At 45.7% G+C, this 20,518-nt stretch overlaps 1 protein-coding gene across 1 annotated transcript; it reads left to right on the forward strand.

Annotated features, from left to right (window-relative positions):
- Positions 1–66: 66 nt before the first annotated feature.
- Znf142 (zinc finger protein 142) lies at positions 67–20,358 on the forward strand. The gene is made up of 10 exons (XM_055616408.1): positions 67–334; positions 540–690; positions 2,299–2,613; positions 6,850–7,449; positions 8,680–8,844; positions 10,226–11,050; positions 13,202–13,379; positions 14,328–17,232; positions 17,758–17,863; positions 19,127–20,358. The coding sequence occupies exons 3-10, from the start codon at positions 2,328–2,330 to the stop codon at positions 19,594–19,596; spliced, it is 5,535 nt and encodes a 1,844-aa protein (XP_055472383.1). The 5' UTR covers positions 67–334; positions 540–690; positions 2,299–2,327; the 3' UTR covers positions 19,597–20,358.
- The last annotated feature ends 160 nt before the right edge of the window (positions 20,359–20,518 follow it).

Raw genomic sequence — 20,518 nt, forward strand, 5'->3', positions numbered from 1 at the left:
CTACTTCCCGCCACACCCACCACGATGTCCGTGCCACTCTGTCCTGCCGCTCTCGATGGTTCCGCTTTGCGCTTCAGAGCTTGGGTGCTAAAGGACATAGAGGGGAAAAAAAAAAAAAAAAAAAAACAACCATAGAGTAGCACTTGCCGCGAAGAGAGACTGCCACACGCCAGATTCCCAGAGGCGCCTGGGCCGGGGGCGGCCGCATCAAAGGCTTGAGGAGCCGCTCCAGTTGCAGTCGTACCATAGAGATGCATCCCCAGTCGGCCTTAGGGTAGAAGGTGAGAGAGCGGCTGTCGGCGGGAACCAGAAGTGCGGGCGCTGCGAGCTGGAGGTAAAAGTTTCTCTAGCCCCAGCATGAGTGGGCCTGGGAAGTGGGAACCCGTGGGAGGAGGTGCTGAGGGGAGCACGCCAAGGAGAGGGGCCCGGGCACATCTCCGCGGCAGCCAGGCGTCTCGGTCGCGTCACCGCTCCGGGCCCCACCCGGGTATCCGCTGCCTCTCCTCAGGACCATAATCGTGACGATGCATCATCCCAAGCCTTGCAGGTTCCAAAACGCCTTTCTCCTTCCCTGAATCTCGTGACTTGACTGTCGCCGGACAGTGTAGACGCTGTAGCCGCCTCCACTTTACAGATAGGAAAGCTGAGGCCCAGAGAAGCGAGGCAAGAGCATCTGTTCAAGGCCACACGGTGAGTCATAGCCCAGAGGCGCGTGGGAACCGAGGCTTCTGTGTCCCTTGCTTCTTCGGTCTCAAAGAAAGCACGGTACTTCTCTCTGGCTCACTCCTACCTCCCATGCTTCATCTTCCTGAAGCCGTGTGATGGGCTGGAAGATTGACTAGAGCAGCAGTTATGACTAGTCGGTGGAGGCTGTGGTTTCCAAAGAGCCTGTCTTTAGAAAAAGCACAGAAGTGCTTTTCCCTGCCACCTTCTGAATTCCTGTCTGTTCTTGGTGGTTTTGAGTGGATAGATTGTGTGGAATAAGGAATACCGCTTTTACCTGGCTCTTACTCTAAACCTCGGTGACCCTTTTTTTTGTTGTTTTTTTGTTGTTGTTGTTTTTTGTTTTTTTTTGTTTTTTTGTTTTTTTTGAAACAGGACCTCACTGTGTAGCTCTGGCTGTCCCGGAACTCACTGTGTATACCAGGCTGGTCTCAAACTCACAGATACCTACCTGCCTCTGCCACCTGAATTCTGGGAATTTAAAAGATTGTCTCACTTATTTCAGCCGTGCCTAACAGAGTGTGTAATTTATTTGTTTGTTCCCACTGGAGGCCTTCGGAAGTTAGTGAACTGGAAATTTACCTTGTATTTGAGGAACCACTGGCCTGATACCTGCAGTTCCATTGTCTGACTTATGTATAGCTTGTTGGCGCTTTGTGTTCATTGAGGTGAAAACGTCAACATACTACTCAAAGCTCCACATCCAATTCTGGGGATATGTAATAGCTCATTGGTAGAGTGCTTGCCCAGCATGTTCAAAGCCCTGGATTTGATCTCTCTCTCTCTCTCTCTCTCTCTCTCTCTTTTTAAGTGTGAGACTTGAGAAATGGCTCAGTGATTAAGAGTAAATGGTTTTCTTCCTAAGGGCCTGAGTTCAGTTTCTAGCACCCAGATCAGGCATCTGGCGGCCACTGCAGCCTCAGGGGATCTAACTCCCTCTTCTGGACAGTTGAGCTATACATCTATGAATGGAGACTGATAGGGAAACAATAGTGGTGTCTGTTAGTACATACAAAGACTGTCAGGATCCAGGAGAGAGAAAATTAAGACTGTTAGGAAGCATTCACAGCAGAAATGATATTTCTCTATTTTCTTAATTAGCCAGACAAGAGATTGAGGTAGATTGAATGGGAGGAGCAAGAAAGTAGAAGGGTCTGTAAGCAAAAAAGAATGAAATGAGTCAGAGAATGGCAGGTCATCTGATTAGGGGGGACAAGGTTGGGGTGGTTGTCTGGAGAAGTACTTCAAGGAGGACTGTAAGTGAAGGAATAGTTTTATAGCTACACTGAGGAATAATGAGATTATCAAGTAGAAAGAGAGAGATCCATTGGCCCCACTCAGTTTTGCAGTGGTCACTTAGCTAGCAAGAAACAGAACCTGTGATCTTTAATGTTGGCCTCAAGTTGCTGGTTCTCTACTAATACTGACTTCATTCTCGTTTTATACTTTTTGTGTTGAATGTTGTTTTGAAACTATTTAGAATAATAAAGTTTACATGTTGCCATAGAAGGAAATGCCTAACTTCAGAGAAATTAAGAGTTCTAACCATATTTTTTTTTCCTGGTTATTTGTCAGCATTTAGGAGGCCGCCCGCACACAAGTCAATGATAATGACAGACCCTGTGTTGGCATCACAGCTAGCTAACAGCACTGGAGAGATGGATGGATTATGCTCTGAACTATTGTTGATTCCCCCACCTCTCTCAAACCATGGAATCTTGGGCCCTGTCCAGAACACCTGTGCTTCTGGAGAGCCTGCACCTTTGCCTGCTGACCCAGGCTGCCTGCTGGTAGAGGCCACAGCTACTGAAGAGGGCCCAGAGAACATGGAGATTATTGTGGAAGCAGTAGCTGGAACCCTGTCCCCAGGAGCTTCTGGAGAGACCTCAGGTACAAGCATAGTTGCTACCAGGCCAGTGGGACACAGCCTTGAGTTTTTTGTCTATTTTTGGTCCTTCTCTTTGAATGTGATGAGAACACAAGGTAGCATGCTATTTTTATACCTGGAGATGTTACAATTTGGTTTGCAGTTGGTGCGTGTTGATGGAAGGCTGGCAAGGTAGTATACAGCCTTGTAACAAACTTTTGGCAACATTTATGCCTGAGAGAGCTTTGTTTGAGTCTGCTGGGCAGTAATCCAGAACAAAAAAAAAAAAAAAAAAAAAAAAAAAACAACCTTTCTGACACCTCTGCCCATTTGGCTTGTCCTTGTTCTTACAGTCCTTGGGGAGTCTTTCTTCCATACTGACCCTAAGCCAGCCAATGACTAGGTCAGAAGCCCAGCCTGATCAATCATCCTTAGTTTGGCAGGGCTTTCCAAAAATGACTGGCATTTCCTTGTTCTAGTTTCCTGTGTAACGCATTCTCCACTTACCCAGGGCATGCTCTTAAGGGAGTTGGACATGTAATTTATTCCAGCAGGAAGTCTCTCTTTATTCTTTCTACATCTAAAACATTCATTTTTAGGAAACTTCCTGTGTTTTAACTTCTTTCAGTTACAATTGTAAACTTTGTCTTCTGACAGTATAGAATAATAGCACAGGATGCTTGAAAAGGTTAGGTAATTTGACCATGTAAGAATTCTACACTTCTCTCTGGGGGTAAAAAGAAAGAACATGAATGAACTATGTGGTGGTGCACACTTTTAATCCCAGTACTTGGGAGACGGGGTGGCCAATCTCTGTGAGTTCAAGGCCAGCAAGTGCTATATAGTGGGACCCTGGCTCAAAAAATTGAGAGAAACATTTTAACATAAGCAGGTTAAGGGGTATGGCAAGATGTTTCAATGGGTAAAGGCATTTGCCACTAAGCAAGATGACCTGAGTTCAATACCTAGAACCCATGTGGTGAAAAAAGAGAACCAACTTCTACAAGTTGTCTTCTGACCTCCAAACATGTACATGCACACATATATACATATATACACATATATACATTTTATATGAAGAAATATTTTTATAAAGTAAACGTTAAAAAAATTTTTTAATGTTAAGAGTTGTTTATTAGATATGGTGGTGCACACCTGTAATTTCAGGACTGTGGAGGATTTCTGCATGTTCTGAGCTAGGGGTCTACATAGTGAATTCCAGATCAGCCATGCCTACACAACAGAATGCCTTGAGGGGAGAGAGAGAATAAATAAATGAATATGAATGAGTCTGCGTGCAGCACACAAAGAAGAAATAAACAATAACTATATGGAAGAATGTTTAATTTTCATACAAATGCTATTTTTGTTTCTCAATTTTGGCAAAAACTAAGTATTTCTTTAAAAATTCATAGAGTTGGGACAGGAGAGATGGCTCAATGGTTAAGAACTTTGGCTGTTCTTCCAGAGGACCTGGGTTCAATTCCTAGCACCCATATGGCAGCTCATAACTGTCTGTAACTCCAGTTTCATAGGATCTTACACCCGCACAGACATACATGTAGACAAAACACCGATTAATGATTATAAAATAAAAATAATTTTATTTTTTAAAGGTGTTCATATTTTTAAAAATTCCTAGAAAACAAAGGCTGTGTTAGGATATATAACATTTTGCAAGTTTGGGTTTGCCTGATTTTGATATGATCTCACTACTCTGGCTAGCCTGGAATGTACCATATAGACTAGACTAGCCTCGAACAGAGATCTGCCTGCCTAGGTTCATGTACATGGTAGCTAGCTGTTATACCACCTCTGAGCTGCATCTGCAACCCACATTAAGCTTTTGAAGGTCAGTTTAGCTACGTAGAAAATTTTACAATGTGTACACTCTGATGGAATAATTCTATTCCAGGAATCTCTTTTGCAGAAAGACACATGCTTATAGGGATGGGGTGTTGTCTTTGTTAGAAACATTTCAGTGGTCCATCAGGGCAGAATTTCATTTTGATTTTTCAATACTCTGAAATACCACATACTGGTTAAAAAGATAAAGTAGATTCAATATGTAGTCACACACAGAAATAACGAGTATGCTGGTGTGTATTGGTAATCCCAACATTCCTTTAATCTTAGTACTCAGGAAACTGAGGCAGAAGGATCTAGAGCTCAAGACTAGCCTAAGCTACATAAGCCAGCCTGGTTACATGTCAACCCTGCCTCATGGTTTCATAAGATGGTTTAGCAGACAAAAGTGCTTTCCTTGCAACCCTGACAACCTGAATTTCATCCTTAGAACTATATAGAAAAGCTGATGCTGTTGAGATGTCTTGGCTCTATTACCCAACACTCCTTTGTGAGATGAGAGGTGCAGACAGGAAAACCAGTCAGAAGCTGGAAGCCCAGACATATCACAGGGCAGAAACACCAAGGGACCTTGCCTTAAAAACAAAAGTAGGAGAGATTCAACTCCCTTGGCACACATATGCACAAATACCTAAATAAAGACAAATGTTTTTTGTTGTTTTGTTTTGTTTTGTTTTGTTTTGTTTTTTAAGAAGACCCTATCTCAAACAAACACAAAGCCTAACAACTTTGTCCTAGAGCAAGTGAGAAGGGCAGTAGGGGAGGATAGTTCAAAAACAACAATCAGATGTGGGGGCACATACCTTAAATCCCAGCACTCAAGAAGAGACAGGCAAATCTGTGTGAGTCCAAGGCCATCCTGATCTACATGACAAGTTTCAGGATGACCAGACCACTCCAGAAAAAAAAAAAAAAAAAAAAAAAAAAGAGAAGAGCCAGCAGAATAAAATATAAGACAAGCTGTTCTGCAGTTGAGTTGTGGTTCAGCCATTAACAAGCATGGCCTTAACTTTGTGGAATTATAAGTTGCCCTTTCCAGTGTAGTTGGAGGACTAAATCTTGGCATTAAGACCTATCTATTCCTTAAGTGGTAAAGAGGACTGGCTGCTCTTCCAGAGGTTCTTAGTTCGGTTCCCAGCAACCATATCTATGACCATCTATAAAGGGAGCTGATTCTTTCTTTTGGCATGCAGTGGTATCTGCAGACAGAGCACTTATACACTAAAAAAATAACAAAATAAATTAATTTAAAAATAGTAATTATTTTTTTGAATTTTTGTGTCTGAATTTTTCTTTATGGATTTTTAAAGTGACACATATTTTTTAGCTTTTTAAGATTTTATTTTTATGTGTGGCTGTTTTGCCTGCATGTATGTTCATGTGTGGTAGTACCTTTGGAGACCAGAACACCACAGATCCCATAGAACTGGAGTTACAGACAGTTATGAGCTACCATGTTAATGATGGAAACTGAATGCCTGTCCTTGGGGAAACCACTAAGCCATTTCTTCAGCCCAGCACATCATTTGTATTAGCTATTCTTTCTATTTGATATTGTTCTCTTGAAAGTTTCTAATTTTTGTTTTAGTAAAATATGCCTTTGTGAATGTATATGTATGTATGTGTGATATATGGACGTCTGTGTGTTCGTACATGTGTGCTCTTGCATAGATGTCAGAGGTCAGTATCAGGAATCTTCCTCAGTTTGCTCTCTACATTTTTCCTTCTTTTACATCTTATTTGTATGTGCGGGCATGTGTGCTTGTGAGTGAATAATTTATGGGCGTTGGTCCTCTGCTTTTCCCATGTGGGTTCTGGGGATTGAATTCAAGTCGTCAGGTTTGGTGGCAGAAGCCTTTTCAGTGGCCCCACCACCTTACCTATTTATTTATTTATTTATTTATTTATTTGTTTGTTTGTTTGTTTATTTTTGAGAAAGTGTCTCTTACACTGAATGCGAACCTTGGTTGGGTTAGGCTGGCCAGCCAATAAGCTCTAGAAATCTGCCTGTCTTTGCACCCTCAGTGCTGGGGATCTGAATTCAAGTCCTCATGCCTAAATGGCAGGCACTTTGCTGATCAAGCCATCTCTGTAGCCCCAGAATAGGCTTTTTCTTAATGCTTTCTGGATCTTATTGTTTGTTGATTCATTAACACACTTACTAAGCACATATCTTTTGCTAAGTATTTTACCAAACACTAGAAATCCGAACACATGCCAGACGGGTTATCCCTGACCTATGGGCTTATATGATAGTCCATGTGCAGAGCCAGATTTGAAATCTGCACTGCATGACTATGAAAAGATTCACCTACATTTCTACTAGTGACTAAGTCCTTCAGGCCTTGTTCCATCTGATCCTGTGCCCTTCTCTGTCGGCCCTCTGCCTGCAGGTGTCCTGGTAAAGGTGGTGGAGGTATACTTCTGTGAGCGCTGTGAACAGAGCTTTGCAGAGCCCACTCTGCTCTCCCTGCACGAGTGCACGGAGACCCGTGTTCAGGCTGTGCAGGACCTCTCTAGCCCCCCATGCTCTGTCGAGCTGCCCCCCAGCAACCTCACCCTCCATGGCCCTCTGCAGGATCCCAGCCTGCCAGATAGCCCCCTGCCATGTCCTGTATGTAGACAAGAGTTTGCCCAACCCCAGGCCTTGAAGAGCCACTTCAAGATTCACCGGGTCACTCCCAGTACACTCTCCTGCCCAGAGCCTGGCTGTATGTTCTCTGCTGAGGATCGCAAGGGTCTGCAGCATCACCTGAGACAGACCCACAAGGCAGCTCCTGTGCCCTGTTCATTCCGGGGCTGCTCCCTGCTTTTTGGGAGCCACCAGGGAATGGAGCTGCATCGGCAGGCCCATTACCCTTTCCACTGCAGTCATTGCAGCTTCATGGGCTCCAACGTCAAACTCTTCCGGCAGCACCAGCGGAGCCATGGAGCCAGCACACAGGGAGAACTTCCCGCTGTTCAAGGCCTTCCAGCCCAGGAGCTGCTACCAGGTAGGTGGCCAAGGTCCACTAGCCCCGTGCCTAGAATGTAGCCACAGTTGATCTCTCTCTCTCTCTCTCTCTTATTGTTGTTTTTGAGATAGGGTTTCTCTGTATAGCCTTGGCTGTCCTGGATTAGCTTTCTAGATCAGGCTGTCCTCAAATTCACAGAGATCCGCGTGCACAGTTGATCTCTTATAAGAGATATTTGTTTCCAGTATGACTTCCATGTATATGACAGAATGAGAATTATTGGGTGATATGGGAAAGGCTCTAGAAAACTTGAACCAATTAGAATACATGGGACAAAAGGAAGCCATTGTCTATGATAGTCAATGAAATTTGGTTTATACAACATACAAGCTGAAATCATTTAGCATTTTTTTTCTGTTGATCCATTTCAGATCATGCTATCTAAGGATGAAAGTACCTGTCAGTGACTATTGCTACTAGTAGAATGTTTATAGACTGCCTTTAGAATGAATGAAACTGGAGCTGGATAAAATGGTACATGCCTGTAATCCCAGCACTTTTGAGAAGGTTAGAAGGTCATTTTTAGCTATATAGCAAGTTTCAAGCCAGCCTAGACTATATGAGATTATGTCTCAAGCAAGTATAAATAAATAAACCATGTGAGAGTAGACAGAATAGAATTGTTTTAAAAAGAAATCTCTGGAAGGGTAGTACTTTATCAATTTCTACTTTTAGTCTCAAAAGCAACAAAATGATATGAGGTGACTAGAGAAGCAGTAATAGAGAAAATAGACCAGGAGAGGGCAGACTATGAGAACTTGCTGGGCCCCTTTTTTTTGCCATAATGTCTAATGAGAAAGAAGGCCTTTCAGGGTAAAGTATGAACCTGAAGTCCAAATTAGGCTCCTCAGTAGAACACTGAGCAGTTGCTATGTGTGTCTCTGCTTTGATCCATCTAGCCTTTAGCTCTGAAGACCTGGGCCAAGAAAATGTATTCCACTCTCATCTCTTGGCCCCTCCCATCTCCCAGTGACTTGAAAATTCTGACCTTCAAGGAGTCTAAGTTGTTCATTATCACAGATTTTTAGACTAGGTTTTTACTCTTGGTCTTTAGATCCCTGTCTTGAATAAAAATACATGTATTTACTTAGCATCTAAGATACTTTTCTGCTAAAAGGAGAGAAGGGGAATTCTGCTTGCCAGTAAGTAAAGTACCAGTATTCAGTATTGTTGTTGGCCCTTGTTGACTTCAAACTGTATGTGTCCCAGCTCCCAAAATGCCTCCAGGAGAGGGAGAGCCTTCTGAGAAAGCAGATACACCTTTGCCTGGGAAGGAGTCAGCTGAAGAAGAGGATGTAGAGGAAGAGGAGAATGGCACCCAAAAGGACGCCCAGAAAGTCTTGGATAAAAGCCAAGGGGCTCAGCAGTTGGAAGGTAATAACATTGCTGAATTTGAAGCTCTTTGTGGTAGAGAGGAATGAATAGTGGGAAACCCGACATCGAGGCCCTAGATGTTGTTTTCTGAGCTTTAGTTCAGATCCATGTATTCTTTCTGTTCTATTTAGATTCAAAAATCAAGATCTAGGGCTATGGAAATTACTCAGCAATACAGTACATCCTTAGCATGTATGAGTCCTTAGGTTTAATCTCAAGGACTTAAAAATAGCAGTAAAGTCTAGTAGGCAGTAATAAATAGGTCAAGTAAGCTAATAACAGCACTGTGGTAATTATGATTTGTTCTTTTAGGCAGTTTTCTAAGCCAGGGTCTTAGTTAGGGTCTGTTGCTACAAGGAAACACCATGACCAAAAAGCAAGTTGGGGAGGAAAGGGTTTATTGGGCCTACAGTTCCATATCACTGTTCATCACTGAAGTCAGGAAAGGAATCCCAAACAGGCCAGGCACCTGGAGGCAGGGGCTAATGCTGAGGCCGTAGAAATAAGATTGCTTACTAGCTTGCTCTGTGGCTTGCCCAGTGTACTTTCTTACAGAACTCAGAGCTACCACCCCAGGGGGTGGCATCACCCACAATGGGCTGGTCCTTCCCCCATCAATCACTAAGAAAATTACGGCTGGCCCACAGCCCAATTTATGGAATCATTTTTCTCAATCAAGATTCCCTCTCTCTGATGACTTTAGATTATGTCAAGTTGACATAAAACTACCCAGTATAGCCATAGACCTCTTTAACTCTTTAGGGAAAGGGTTCTGTTCATTATAGAGGTAGCATAGATATTGGTAATCAACCTGTTTTGTCTAGCTTCCCTAAGACTTTTTTTTTTTTTCCCCAAATCTTTGCTTCTAGTTTCAAACTCAATAGAAGCGCTTGAACTTCATCCCACAGGAATTATATTTTTGTCTGGTAAATAAAAGAGATCTGATTGTATTATTACCAGCTCTCAATTATTTAGAGCTCGGTGAGCCAGTATTGGCTTTCTTTCTGCTCACTCATCTTGAGGTTCTTTCCTTCTCATCAGCCCTGATGATCTTTCTGCTTGTCTGTATAGAGCAAGGGAAGGAAGAATAAGAAGGCTCTATCTAGAGTCTCTTGTGCAATTCCAAACACAGGATAGGAATAGTGAGTGACTCAGGAAAACACTTGAACCAGGCCACAAGAAAATATGAGTAGTCCATGTGGTTCTGTTTCTCTTAATTGAGGAATTTCTTACTACTTATTTGAGACTCTTGTGTTTGGTTTTTATGAAGAGAAAGGCCACATGATATTTACGTCTGGACAAGCTGTGGCTTCCATTCTATAACATTATCTAATGAACTATTGAGAATCTGACTCCGAACCCTGTGCATTCTTTCTCACAGAGCATGTGGCTTCAAGCACTGAGTCCCTCTTCAAGACACACATGTGCCCAGAGTGCAAACGCTGCTTTAAGAAGCGGACCCATTTGGTGGAGCACCTTCATCTCCACTTCCCCGACCCAAGCCTCCAGTGTCCCAACTGCCAGAAGTTCTTCACCAGTAAAAGCAAACTCAAGACCCATCTGCTGCGGGAGCTGGGTGAGAAGGCCCACCGATGTCCCCTATGCCACTACAGTGCAGTGGAGAGGAATGCCCTTAACCGCCACATGGCTAGCATGCACGAGGACATTTCCAACTTCTACTCAGACACGTATGCTTGTCCTGTTTGCCGTGAAGAATTTCGCCTCAGCCAAGCGCTCAAGGAGCACCTCAAGAGCCACACAGCAGCAGCTGCAGCGGAGCCATTACCCCTACACTGCTTTCAGGAGGGCTGTGCTTATGTAGCCCCCGACCGTAAGGCCTTTGTAAAGCACCTAAAGGAGACCCATGGAGTACGGGCTGTGGAGTGTCGCCATCATTCATGTCCCATGCTCTTTGCCACAGCTGAAGCCATGGAAGCCCACCATAAGAGCCATTATGCTTTCCACTGTCCCCATTGTGACTTTGCCTGCTCCAATAAGCACTTGTTCCGCAAACATAAGAAGCAAGGCCACCCAGGCAGTGAAGAGCTACGGTGCACCTTTTGCCCCTTTGCCACCTTCAACCCAGTAGCCTACCAGGATCATGTTGGCAAGATGCATGCTCATGAGAAGATCCACCAGTGCTCTGAGTGCAACTTCGCCACCGCCCACAAGCGGGTGCTTATCCGACACATGCTGCTGCATACTGGTGAGATGCTTCCATCCTTATGATAATGTAATAATGGTATTGAAGGTAATGGCTGCTTTGAGCTTTTGCTGTGTACCAAGAATTACAAAGGGCGTTGCGTACATTGCGTCATTTGACCTCATTTATGGACACAATTCCAGTATCCCAAGTTTACAAGTGAGGTACGAGTTGAGTGTCACTCAACTAATAAAAGCAGTCAAGTTAGTGTTAGAATCCATGCAGTCTGAGTTCAGAAGCTGTGCTCTAACACTAGACTGTCTTTCCTCCCCGTTAAGCACGTGTCCAGTTCCAGCCAACCGTAGTCAGGTGCAGATGGGATTCGGCCTTTATAGTGAAGAAATTCAGACCAGGACAGATAACTTCCTTTATAATTCAAGTTTGGGGACACTCCGCTGGAGCAGAAGAGACAGTAACCAGCCACCCATATACATTGTGGCTTTCCTTAGAAATGAACATGATCACCTCTAGTGACCTGAAAATTGTTTTATGTTGGACTGCTTTTTGTTTCTTTGTTTGTTTTTTGAGACACAGTTTCTCTGTAAAGCCTTGGCTTTCCTGGACTCACTTTATAGACCAGGCTGTCCTCAAACTCACAGAGATCTGCCTGCCTCTGCCTCCCAGAGTGCTAGAGTTGCAGCTTTATCTTGGACTCTTAATTGGTTGTAAGCTTTACTGAGGCCTAAGATGTCAGCTAAATCAGGCTTCCTCCTACAGCATCATCTCTTTGAACTATGCAGACATCTTTACATTGATAACCCATTAAGCTCATTTCTATAGGTTCTCCTAACCTAGCTCAATGGTTAGGAGAATAATCTTTAAACAGTTTGGTCAAAGCTATTGTTATTCCCATTGAACAGTTCATTTCTGAACACTATTTAGTTACAGATGCTAGTTTCCAAGGCCTTTTCCTAAAGCATGTTTCTGTGTAGTGTTACATAGTTTATAGTGTTCTTTTATATGTATTATCCTATTTAACCCTTAACAATCTTGTAAGCAAGGCAGGTAAAGATAAGAAAAAAAATTTAATTGAAAGTTAAATTTAGGTCTACATTAAGAGCACAGTGAGCACCTGGGTGCATTGGTGCACACCTATAATCCCAGCACTCAGATAGACAGAGGCAGGGCAATCTCTGTGAGTTCGAGGCCAGGCTGGTCTACAAAGTGAGTCCAGGACAGCCAAGGATACACAGAGAAACCCCTGTCTCAAGAGCAGAGAGAGCTATTTTGCCTGCCCTTTACCATACACAGGTGGCCAGAGGGGTAGGGAAGGTCTTAAAGGAGCATGGCCAGCGGCCTCTTAGTGTCCGGTATTAATCAAGTTCTGGGACAGCTCATCCTGGAGTTCTCACTATGCACCACTGAAAACTTTGGCATGCCCCACTTTTTATTTGTTTGTTTGTTTATTTTTCTCTGTGTAGCTCTGGCTGTCCTAGAACTTGCTCTGTAGACCTGGTTGGCCTCAAATTCAGAGCTCTACTTGCCTCAGCCTTCTGATTAAAAGTGTCCACTGGGCAGGTGTGTCTCCGTTAACAGTCGCAACCAATCACGTCAGGTCTATATTTTGTTCCCTTTCTGGAAACAAGGAAAGGGGCTGCCCAAGGCCATGTGGTCCACCATTTAATAAAATAGTTGTGTGATTTCTCTGTGCCTTGATTTTCCCACCTATAAAATACAGATAATAGCAGTATCTTTGTAGTGTTGTTTTGAAGACTCATTGAGAGGAGGCACATTATGCAGTGCTCAGGCACATAATGAGCATTGTATAAATCTTGGCTGTTCATACACATTGCTCTATTGGACTCTACAAGCCCCAGTTCTGTTTCTTCTCTTGTTCAAATCTCTACTCAGAAAATGAGAAGGAATTGAGTTACAGGTGCCAACTACTTTAAAAAAAAAAAAAAATCAAAGGTAGACTTTAATCTCAAAGCTTACTCAGTGCTTACTTTCTTCCCTTCATCGATGTAGGAGTTGGAAAAATTGTCTGAGACAACTGTAATGTAGCTTTATTTCTTGTGAAGTTTGCTACATACCTGGCAGTACATAAAGCTTCTGCTCCTGCCTGGCATCATAGCTAACTTGCTGGAAGAGATGATAGGGCCACTCACCCAATCTATATTTGACCTGTGTTCTTTCCCCTTTACACAATATAAGGAGAGAAACCTCACAAGTGTGAGCTGTGTGACTTCACTTGCCGAGATGTTAGCTACCTATCCAAGCACATGCTGACCCACTCCAACACCAAGGATTACATGTGTACTGAATGTGGCTATGTCACCAAGTGGAAGCACTATCTGAGTGTGCACATGCGGAAACATGCAGGGGATCTCAGGTATGAGCACACACATTTCCATCACTGTCCCAAGAATGTTATGTTAAGTCGGCCTCTTGGATCAGGCTTCTGGCCCCACTGCTTTCTCTATTCTAAAACCATTCTCTGCTCCTTCTATCTTAGCCATGACTTTCAGTTGAGCCCTGTGTTTGTAACCCATTCTGCATGGTGAGAGTATTCTGGGCCAGGTGAAGGAAAATAGATTAAACTGTCACTTAAGGCCTGAGGAGATAACTCTGTCAGTAAAGTGCTTGCCTACAATCATGAAGGTCTGATGAGTTCAATCCTCAGAACTCAAATAATACTTTTAAAGAAACAAAAGTATTGCTTGAGTTGTGAGAATCTGGTCTCAGGAAAGTGGAGCTACACTTAATGGTACCAAATGGCCACTTAAAGATCTGGACAAATTCTCTAACCTGTGGACACAACTGCCTAGGGGTTTGGCCTATAGCTTTTATACCTACACTGGGGAATGAGAACAAAGCCCAAAGATCTGCTCCATGGAGCTATTGCTATGCCAGGCCTTAAAATTCAGGTGAGTAGTACCACCCTAGCACACCTGCCCCACCCTACTCAAAATACTTTCCTATAGAAAATAGTTTAGAGATTCTAGTAGAACACTTCCCTAACACTCACAAAATCTGACGGTTCAATCCCCAGCACCTCAGGGCAGGGTGGAGGTGGGGCAATATAGAGAATAGAGAGCCCCAGCTTTGAAGTTAGGCTGTCTCTGCCCATCACTTCTTTTGGGACCATCTTTAGGCAGGCTCTTAACTCAGCCTCACCTATAAAGTAGAAATAGCTATTTCTCAGGATGGTGGGTGGCAGGTTAAATCAGATGGTTCATGAGCAGCCCAGAGTGCAGCCCCAGGCCAGTGGTCTTTAGTCAGCAAGTGTTAACTGTTAAAATTTATTGTTGCAGTTGACTGCCATTTGTCCTTCTCCCAGATACCAGTGCAACCAGTGCTCCTACCGCTGCCATCGGGCTGATCAACTGAGCAGCCACAAACTGCGGCACCAGGGCAAGTCCCTCATGTGTGAGGTGTGTGCCTTTGCTTGCAAACGGAAGTATGAGCTGCAGAAGCACATGGCTTCCCAGCACCATCCTGGCACACCTGCCCCACTCTACCCCTGCCGCTACTGCAGCTATCAGAGCCGCCACAAGCAGGCCCTGCTGAGCCATGAGAACTGCAAGCACACTCATCTCCGTGAGTTTCGCTGTGCCCTCTGTGACTACCGTACCTTCAGCAACACCACACTCTTCTTCCACAAGCGGAAGGTTCATGGCTACATGCCGGGGGACCAGGTTTGGCAGTTCTGCAATGCCAGCCAAGAGTCAGAGGGACCCAGGCAGTGCCTGGCACCTCCTTCAGACTCAGGGCCTTCAAGCCAGCTTCCTGCCCAGCCTGACAGACAAGACCTTGAACGTGGGAATGTGGCAGGCTCCAATGTGGACCAGGCTTCGCCAGAGATAACTGATGAGGTCAGCACCAAAAGACAGGAGGACACTGAGGCTCCCCAAGGGGATGACCCGGTTGGCAGCCCCAGCCTAGGGGAGGTGGAGGAGGGAGGCTGCACTCTACACTTGGAGGCCCTGAGAGTAGAGCTAGAACCTGAGGCAGAGCCACCACCCCTTGAGGATCTTACTGAAGCAACTGCTGTGGAGTTGAGGCCTTTAGATCCCTCAGGACCACTAGGAATGGTAAGAGCAGATGGGCTAGAAGAGCCAGAACTGTCCAGCTTTGAAAGTGTTGGGACTCCAGGCTTGGTTGCTGAAGAAGAGCCCATTATGGAGAAGCTAGCCCCTGAGCCCCCCAGAAATTCTCTAGTCTCTGAGGAGGCTCCTAACATGGGCAAAGACTCTGCTGAGACTTCACCGCTGCCTCAGTTTCCTGAATCAGAGTCACTGCTTAAGGCCCTGAGGAGGCAGGACAAAGAACAAGCAGAAGCATTGGTGCTGGAGGGCCGGGTACAAATGGTAGTGATCCAGGGAGAAGGGAGAGCCTTCCGCTGCCCACACTGTCCTTTTATCACTCGCCGGGAGAAAGCCCTAACTCTGCACTCCAAATCAGGGTGCCAAGGCCGCCGAGAGCCCCTGCTCTGCCCAGACTGTGGAGCTAGCTTTAAGCAACAACGTGGCCTTAGCACCCATATGATGAAGAAATGCCCTGTTCTTCTCAGAAAGAACAAGGCTTTGCCCAGACCTGTCTCTCCCACTCTACATCCTCAGCTGCCGGGTAGCCAAGCTTCACAGGATGCTGAAAGTAAGAAGCCCCCACCGTTACCATCAAAGGTAGAGCTCTTGCTACCAAAAGATGTTCCTTCTGAGCTCCCGGGGAAGCCAGGAGTAGAGGAACCTCTACCCACACCCTCTGACTTCCCAGCCTCTCCATCAGGAAACTCCTTACCCACAGGAACCTCTGAGAAGTTCCACTTTGAGCAAGGCAAGTTTCACTGCAGCTCATGCACATTCCTTTGTTCTCGGCTTTCCTCTATTACCTCTCATGTGACTGAAGGCTGCCGAGGGGGTCGTAGCCAGGGAAGAAAGCGTGGGCGCTCCCAGACCCGTGCTGTTGTGCTCCCCCTGAACAATGGGGACTCTGCCCTCCTGAATAGTGGGAGTACAGACTCCAGCCCTGGTAATAGGGACACAGCTATGGTTCCGAAGCAGAGTGGTGCCCTCTTCTCCTGCCCCACGTGTCCCTTTAGCTGTCAGCAAGAACAAACCCTGAGGACTCACCAGACCCAGGGCTGCCCCCTTGAGTCTGGAGATCTGCACTGTGGTCTCTGCCCATTCACTGCTCCTGCTGCTGCTGCCCTGAGGCTTCATCAGAAGCGGAGGCATCCCACTGCAGCCCCAGCCTCTGGCCCCCGGCCCCTTCTGCAGTGTGGAGACTGTGGCTTTACCTGCAAGCAAAGCCGATGCCTTCAGCAACATCGACGGCTCAAGCATGAGGGCGTGAAGCCACATCAATGTCCTTTCTGTGACTTTTCTACTACTAGACGGTACCGGTTAGAGGCCCACCAGTCTCGACACACAGGTGTTGGCCGCATCCCTTGCAGCTCCTGCCCCCAGACATTTGGTACCAACTCAAAATTGCGTTTGCACCAACTACGAGTACATGACAAAACGCCCACCCACTTCTGTCCACTCTGTGACTATAGTGGTTATCTTCGCCATGACATCACTCGCCATGTCAACAGCTGCCACCAGGGCACCCCATCCTTTTCCTGCTCTCAGTGTGAGGCCCAGTTTAGCTCAGAAACAGCACTCAAGCAGCATGCTCTGCGCCGACACCCCGAACCCACACATCCGGCCTCTGGCAGTCCTGTAGAGGCCACTGAGGGGCCCTTGCACTGTTCCCACTGTGGCCTGCTCTGCCCTAGTCCTGCCAGCCTGCGAGGGCACACCCGTAAACAGCACCCAAGGCTGGAGTGTGGGGCCTGCCAGGAGTCCTTCCCTAGCCGTCCAGCCCTGGATGAACATCGGAGGCAACAGCATTTCAGCCACCGCTGCCAACTCTGCAGCTTTGCTGCCCGGGAGCGAGTAGGCCTGGTGAAACACTACCTGGAACAGCACGAGGAGACTTCAGCGGCCCCCTCAGATGGGGATGGAGGTGGTGACCAGCCCTCTCTCTGCTGCCCATTCTGTGACTTTGCATGTCGCCATCAATTGGTGCTGGATCACCATGTAAAGGGACATGGAGGCACTCGGCTCTACAAGTGTACTGACTGTGCCTATAGTACCAAAAATCGGCAGAAGATCACCTGGCACAGCCGCATTCACACTGGGGAGAAGCCTTACCGCTGTCACCTCTGCTCCTATGCCTGTGCTGACCCTTCTCGACTCAAGGTAAGGTCAAAGACCACATGATAGGAAAGTCAAGGAATGTAGGCTCTAGATTCTATAATGTCTGTATGTTACACATGTGCCTAGTCACTGCAGAGCCGGGAGAAAATGTTAGATCCCCTGGAACTGGAGTTATGACAGTTGTGAGCTAACTTTGCCATACGATAAAGGCATATAATACCTTGAGAATAATCTGGGTAGTAAGAGCTAACATTTATTAAGCACTCACTTTAATGCCCAGTACTAACATTTTTTTAATCCTTTGAAAAATACAAGTTGGGTCCTTGGGTAGGGAACTCAGTGCTAAGTGTGATTGCCTAATATACACAAGGCCTTAAGTTTAATCCCCACATCATATACACATACACAAGGAGATAGATACTTGTACTATTCCCCATGTCAAAGATTATTAGACAGAATTAGGGCTTAGCTTACCCAACAACATAGCTAGTAAGAAGCAAGTGAGACCTAAGGAGGTACTCCCTATGGTATGGGTAGTAAACATTCTGCATTTGGTCTTCCTTCCAGTACCACATGCGGATCCATAAAGAGGAGCGGAAATACCTGTGCCCTGAGTGTGGATACAAGTGCAAATGGGTCAACCAACTCAAATACCACATGACCAAGCACACAGGTAAGTGTGTGAACTGACTGTCCTGCATAAAGGATTCCCCTCTTCTCTGAAAAACGTGGCCTACCTGAGATGTTGGATGTCCTCTCTCGATTCAGAGCCTACATCAGTTTTCACACTGGGAATAGGGGTTACACTGGAAGAGCAAACACTAGAAATGGCTCCCCAGCCCATTCAGTAGAAACCAATGAGTGGGTAAACCTGAAATCTTGGGCAAGTATATTTGCAAAAGCTGACCCAGTGGTTATGATGCATGTTCACGCACTCAAACAGTCACACATGGAGACCCTCCAACTCAGTTTTGAGTAACTACTGAGAGTGGTTTCTATGTAGATGTGATGGAATGATTATGAGTAAGAAGAAAGGGGAAAGTGCCCCCTTTTGTTAAGTTTTATTTTTTATGTGCATTGGTGTTTTGTCTGCATGTACATCTTTGTGAGAGGTGTCAGATTCTCTAGAACTGGAGACAGACATTTGTGAGCTGCCCTGTGGGTGCTGGGAATTGAACCCAGGTCCTTTGGAAGAGCAGCCAGTGCTCTTAACTACTGAGCCATCTTTTCAGCCCCAAGTTCCCTATTCTTTTTTCCCCCTGAGAGAGAGAGAGAAAGTATGTGTGTATGTTCTCTCTGCAACCCTGGACTGTCCTGGACTCGCATTATAGACCAAGATGGCCTCGAACTCACAGAGATGTGCCTTCCCCTGCCTCCCAGAGTGCTGGGATTACAGGCTTGTGCCACCACTGCCCCGGCAAGTTCCCTATTAATTTCTTTTTTCCTCTCTAGTGTATAGAATCCACAAACAGTGGGTTCTCTGTAAAGGATTAATGATTGGGTACCTTCAGTTACAGCATGTGATACCCCCGTATGCGGAGAACTATCTTTACCTCTTCTTTTTTGAACATTTTCTCCTATTTTTTTTAGTCTGATAAGGAAGTGTGTCTAAATGGAGTCTTTAAGTTCTATAGTATCATATGACCAAGGAAGGGTTAGAGTTTCCCATTTAATAACTTTGTCATAGTTGAGTATTCTTTTCTATCAGGTAGGCTAGTTGGTTAGAAGTCCAGTTAGTCATCACCATCCATTGGTACCTGTGTGTATACAAGGATTGAATGGAGAAAAGCAAAGGACACTGGAACGCCAGGTGTGGCTGACACAGAATGGTATGGTCGTTAGCTTACTGCTGTGTTGTTTATATCTAAGTATCATACTGACTTACGATTCACTGACCCTTGTTCTCCCTCTACCATGACTTGTGCTTGTTTTGTAGGACTGAAGCCATATCAGTGTCCCGAGTGTGAGTACTGCACCAATCGGGCTGATGCACTGCGTGTACACCGGGAGACACGGCACAGAGAGGCACGGGCTTTCATGTGTGAGCAGTGTGGCAAGGCATTTAAGACACGCTTCCTGCTGCGCACCCACCTACGCAAGCACAGTGAGGCCAAACCCTATGTTTGCAATGTTTGCCACCGTGCTTTCCGTTGGGCTGCTGGCCTGCGACATCATGCCCTTACCCACACCGATCGACACCCATTCTTCTGCCGCCTCTGCAGCTACAAGGCCAAGCAGAAGTTCCAAGTGGTCAAGCATGTGCGCAGGCACCACCCTGACCAGGCTGACCCCAACCAGGGTGTGGGCAAAGACCCCACCACTCCGACAGTGCACCTACATGATGTGAAGCTAGAAGATCCCAGCCCTCCTGCTCCCCCTGCTCCCCCCACTGGACCTGAGGGCTGAGCCCTTACCCCATCTCTGGCATAGGAAGAGTATATAGTCCAAGATATGCAAACCGGGACTATAGCTAGCCTGAGGAGCTCAGGGCCTGAGGGAGGACTGGCTTTGGAGTATCAGTTTGGCTGGAACACTCCCCACCCCTGGACTCTGGTCTTTGAAATTAACAGCTATATAAAAGATAGGCTTGGACTAAAATGTTGATTCCCTCTTCAATAGTGCTATGGTTTGTGACTGAATCTCCAGTGTCTACCATTGTTGCATCAGAGTACCTGACTGTAAGGGCTTTGTTTTAATCACTCCATCTCTCTCCTCTTTACTGCTTCAAGTCCTGTTTTCTTTCACCATTTTCTAAACAGTTGTATCTAGTTGCATGTGTTCTGTGCCTAATGCTCTGTAAAGCATGTGAAACAGAAGATAACCAGTTAACAGACTTGTCTGGATCCATCCTATCATTACTAGGTTGTCATGTTGGTTTGCCCTGTCTCTTCCTGCCATCTGTCCTTTGTCTCTTCTGCCCCAAATAGGTTTTGAAACAGACCCAGATCATCAGGCTGTCCAGGCCCTTTCTTCCCTTGCTCCATTTCAAGCTCTTATTTGTCAGAAGAGGATTCCCACCCTCAGATTCCTCCCAGAAAAAGCTTTAACCATCAGCTGGCTCAGTAGCTACATCAAGGAGTACAATCATCAAGCAATGTAAAAGGCCTAACCAGGGAAGGCCGTATACCTGTTTTTCCTCTATTCCTTAGAAGCCTCTCTTCTGTGCCCTTCCTATGCAACACAAGGAAGAGAGCCCTTGGAAAACTTGTGTCTCTGAATCCCCTGATCCTCACCCCATCTTGCCCAACAGTGACAGCCCATACACCCATCTGACTACCCAAATGCTCTTCCTCTGCCCCATACTTTCCCCTCTGCCCCATAATTTTCC

The sequence above is a fragment of the Psammomys obesus genome, unplaced genomic scaffold, assembly GCF_907164565.1.
Source record: "Psammomys obesus unplaced genomic scaffold, mPsaObe1.curated_primary_1811, whole genome shotgun sequence".
Lineage (NCBI taxonomy): Eukaryota > Metazoa > Chordata > Mammalia > Rodentia > Muridae > Psammomys > Psammomys obesus.

Excerpts from the sequence above, each read along its gene's own strand:
- Znf142 (XM_055616408.1), top strand. The coding sequence starts at position 2,328 with ATGATAATGACAGACCCTGTGTTGGCATCACAGCTAGCTAACAGCACT. Across the intron at positions 2,614-6,849 it reads AGCTTCTGGAGAGACCTCAG|GTGTCCTGGTAAAGGTGGTG; the intron begins GTACAAGCATAG and ends CTCTGCCTGCAG. Across the intron at positions 13,380-14,327 it reads AAACATGCAGGGGATCTCAG|ATACCAGTGCAACCAGTGCT; the intron begins GTATGAGCACAC and ends TCCTTCTCCCAG.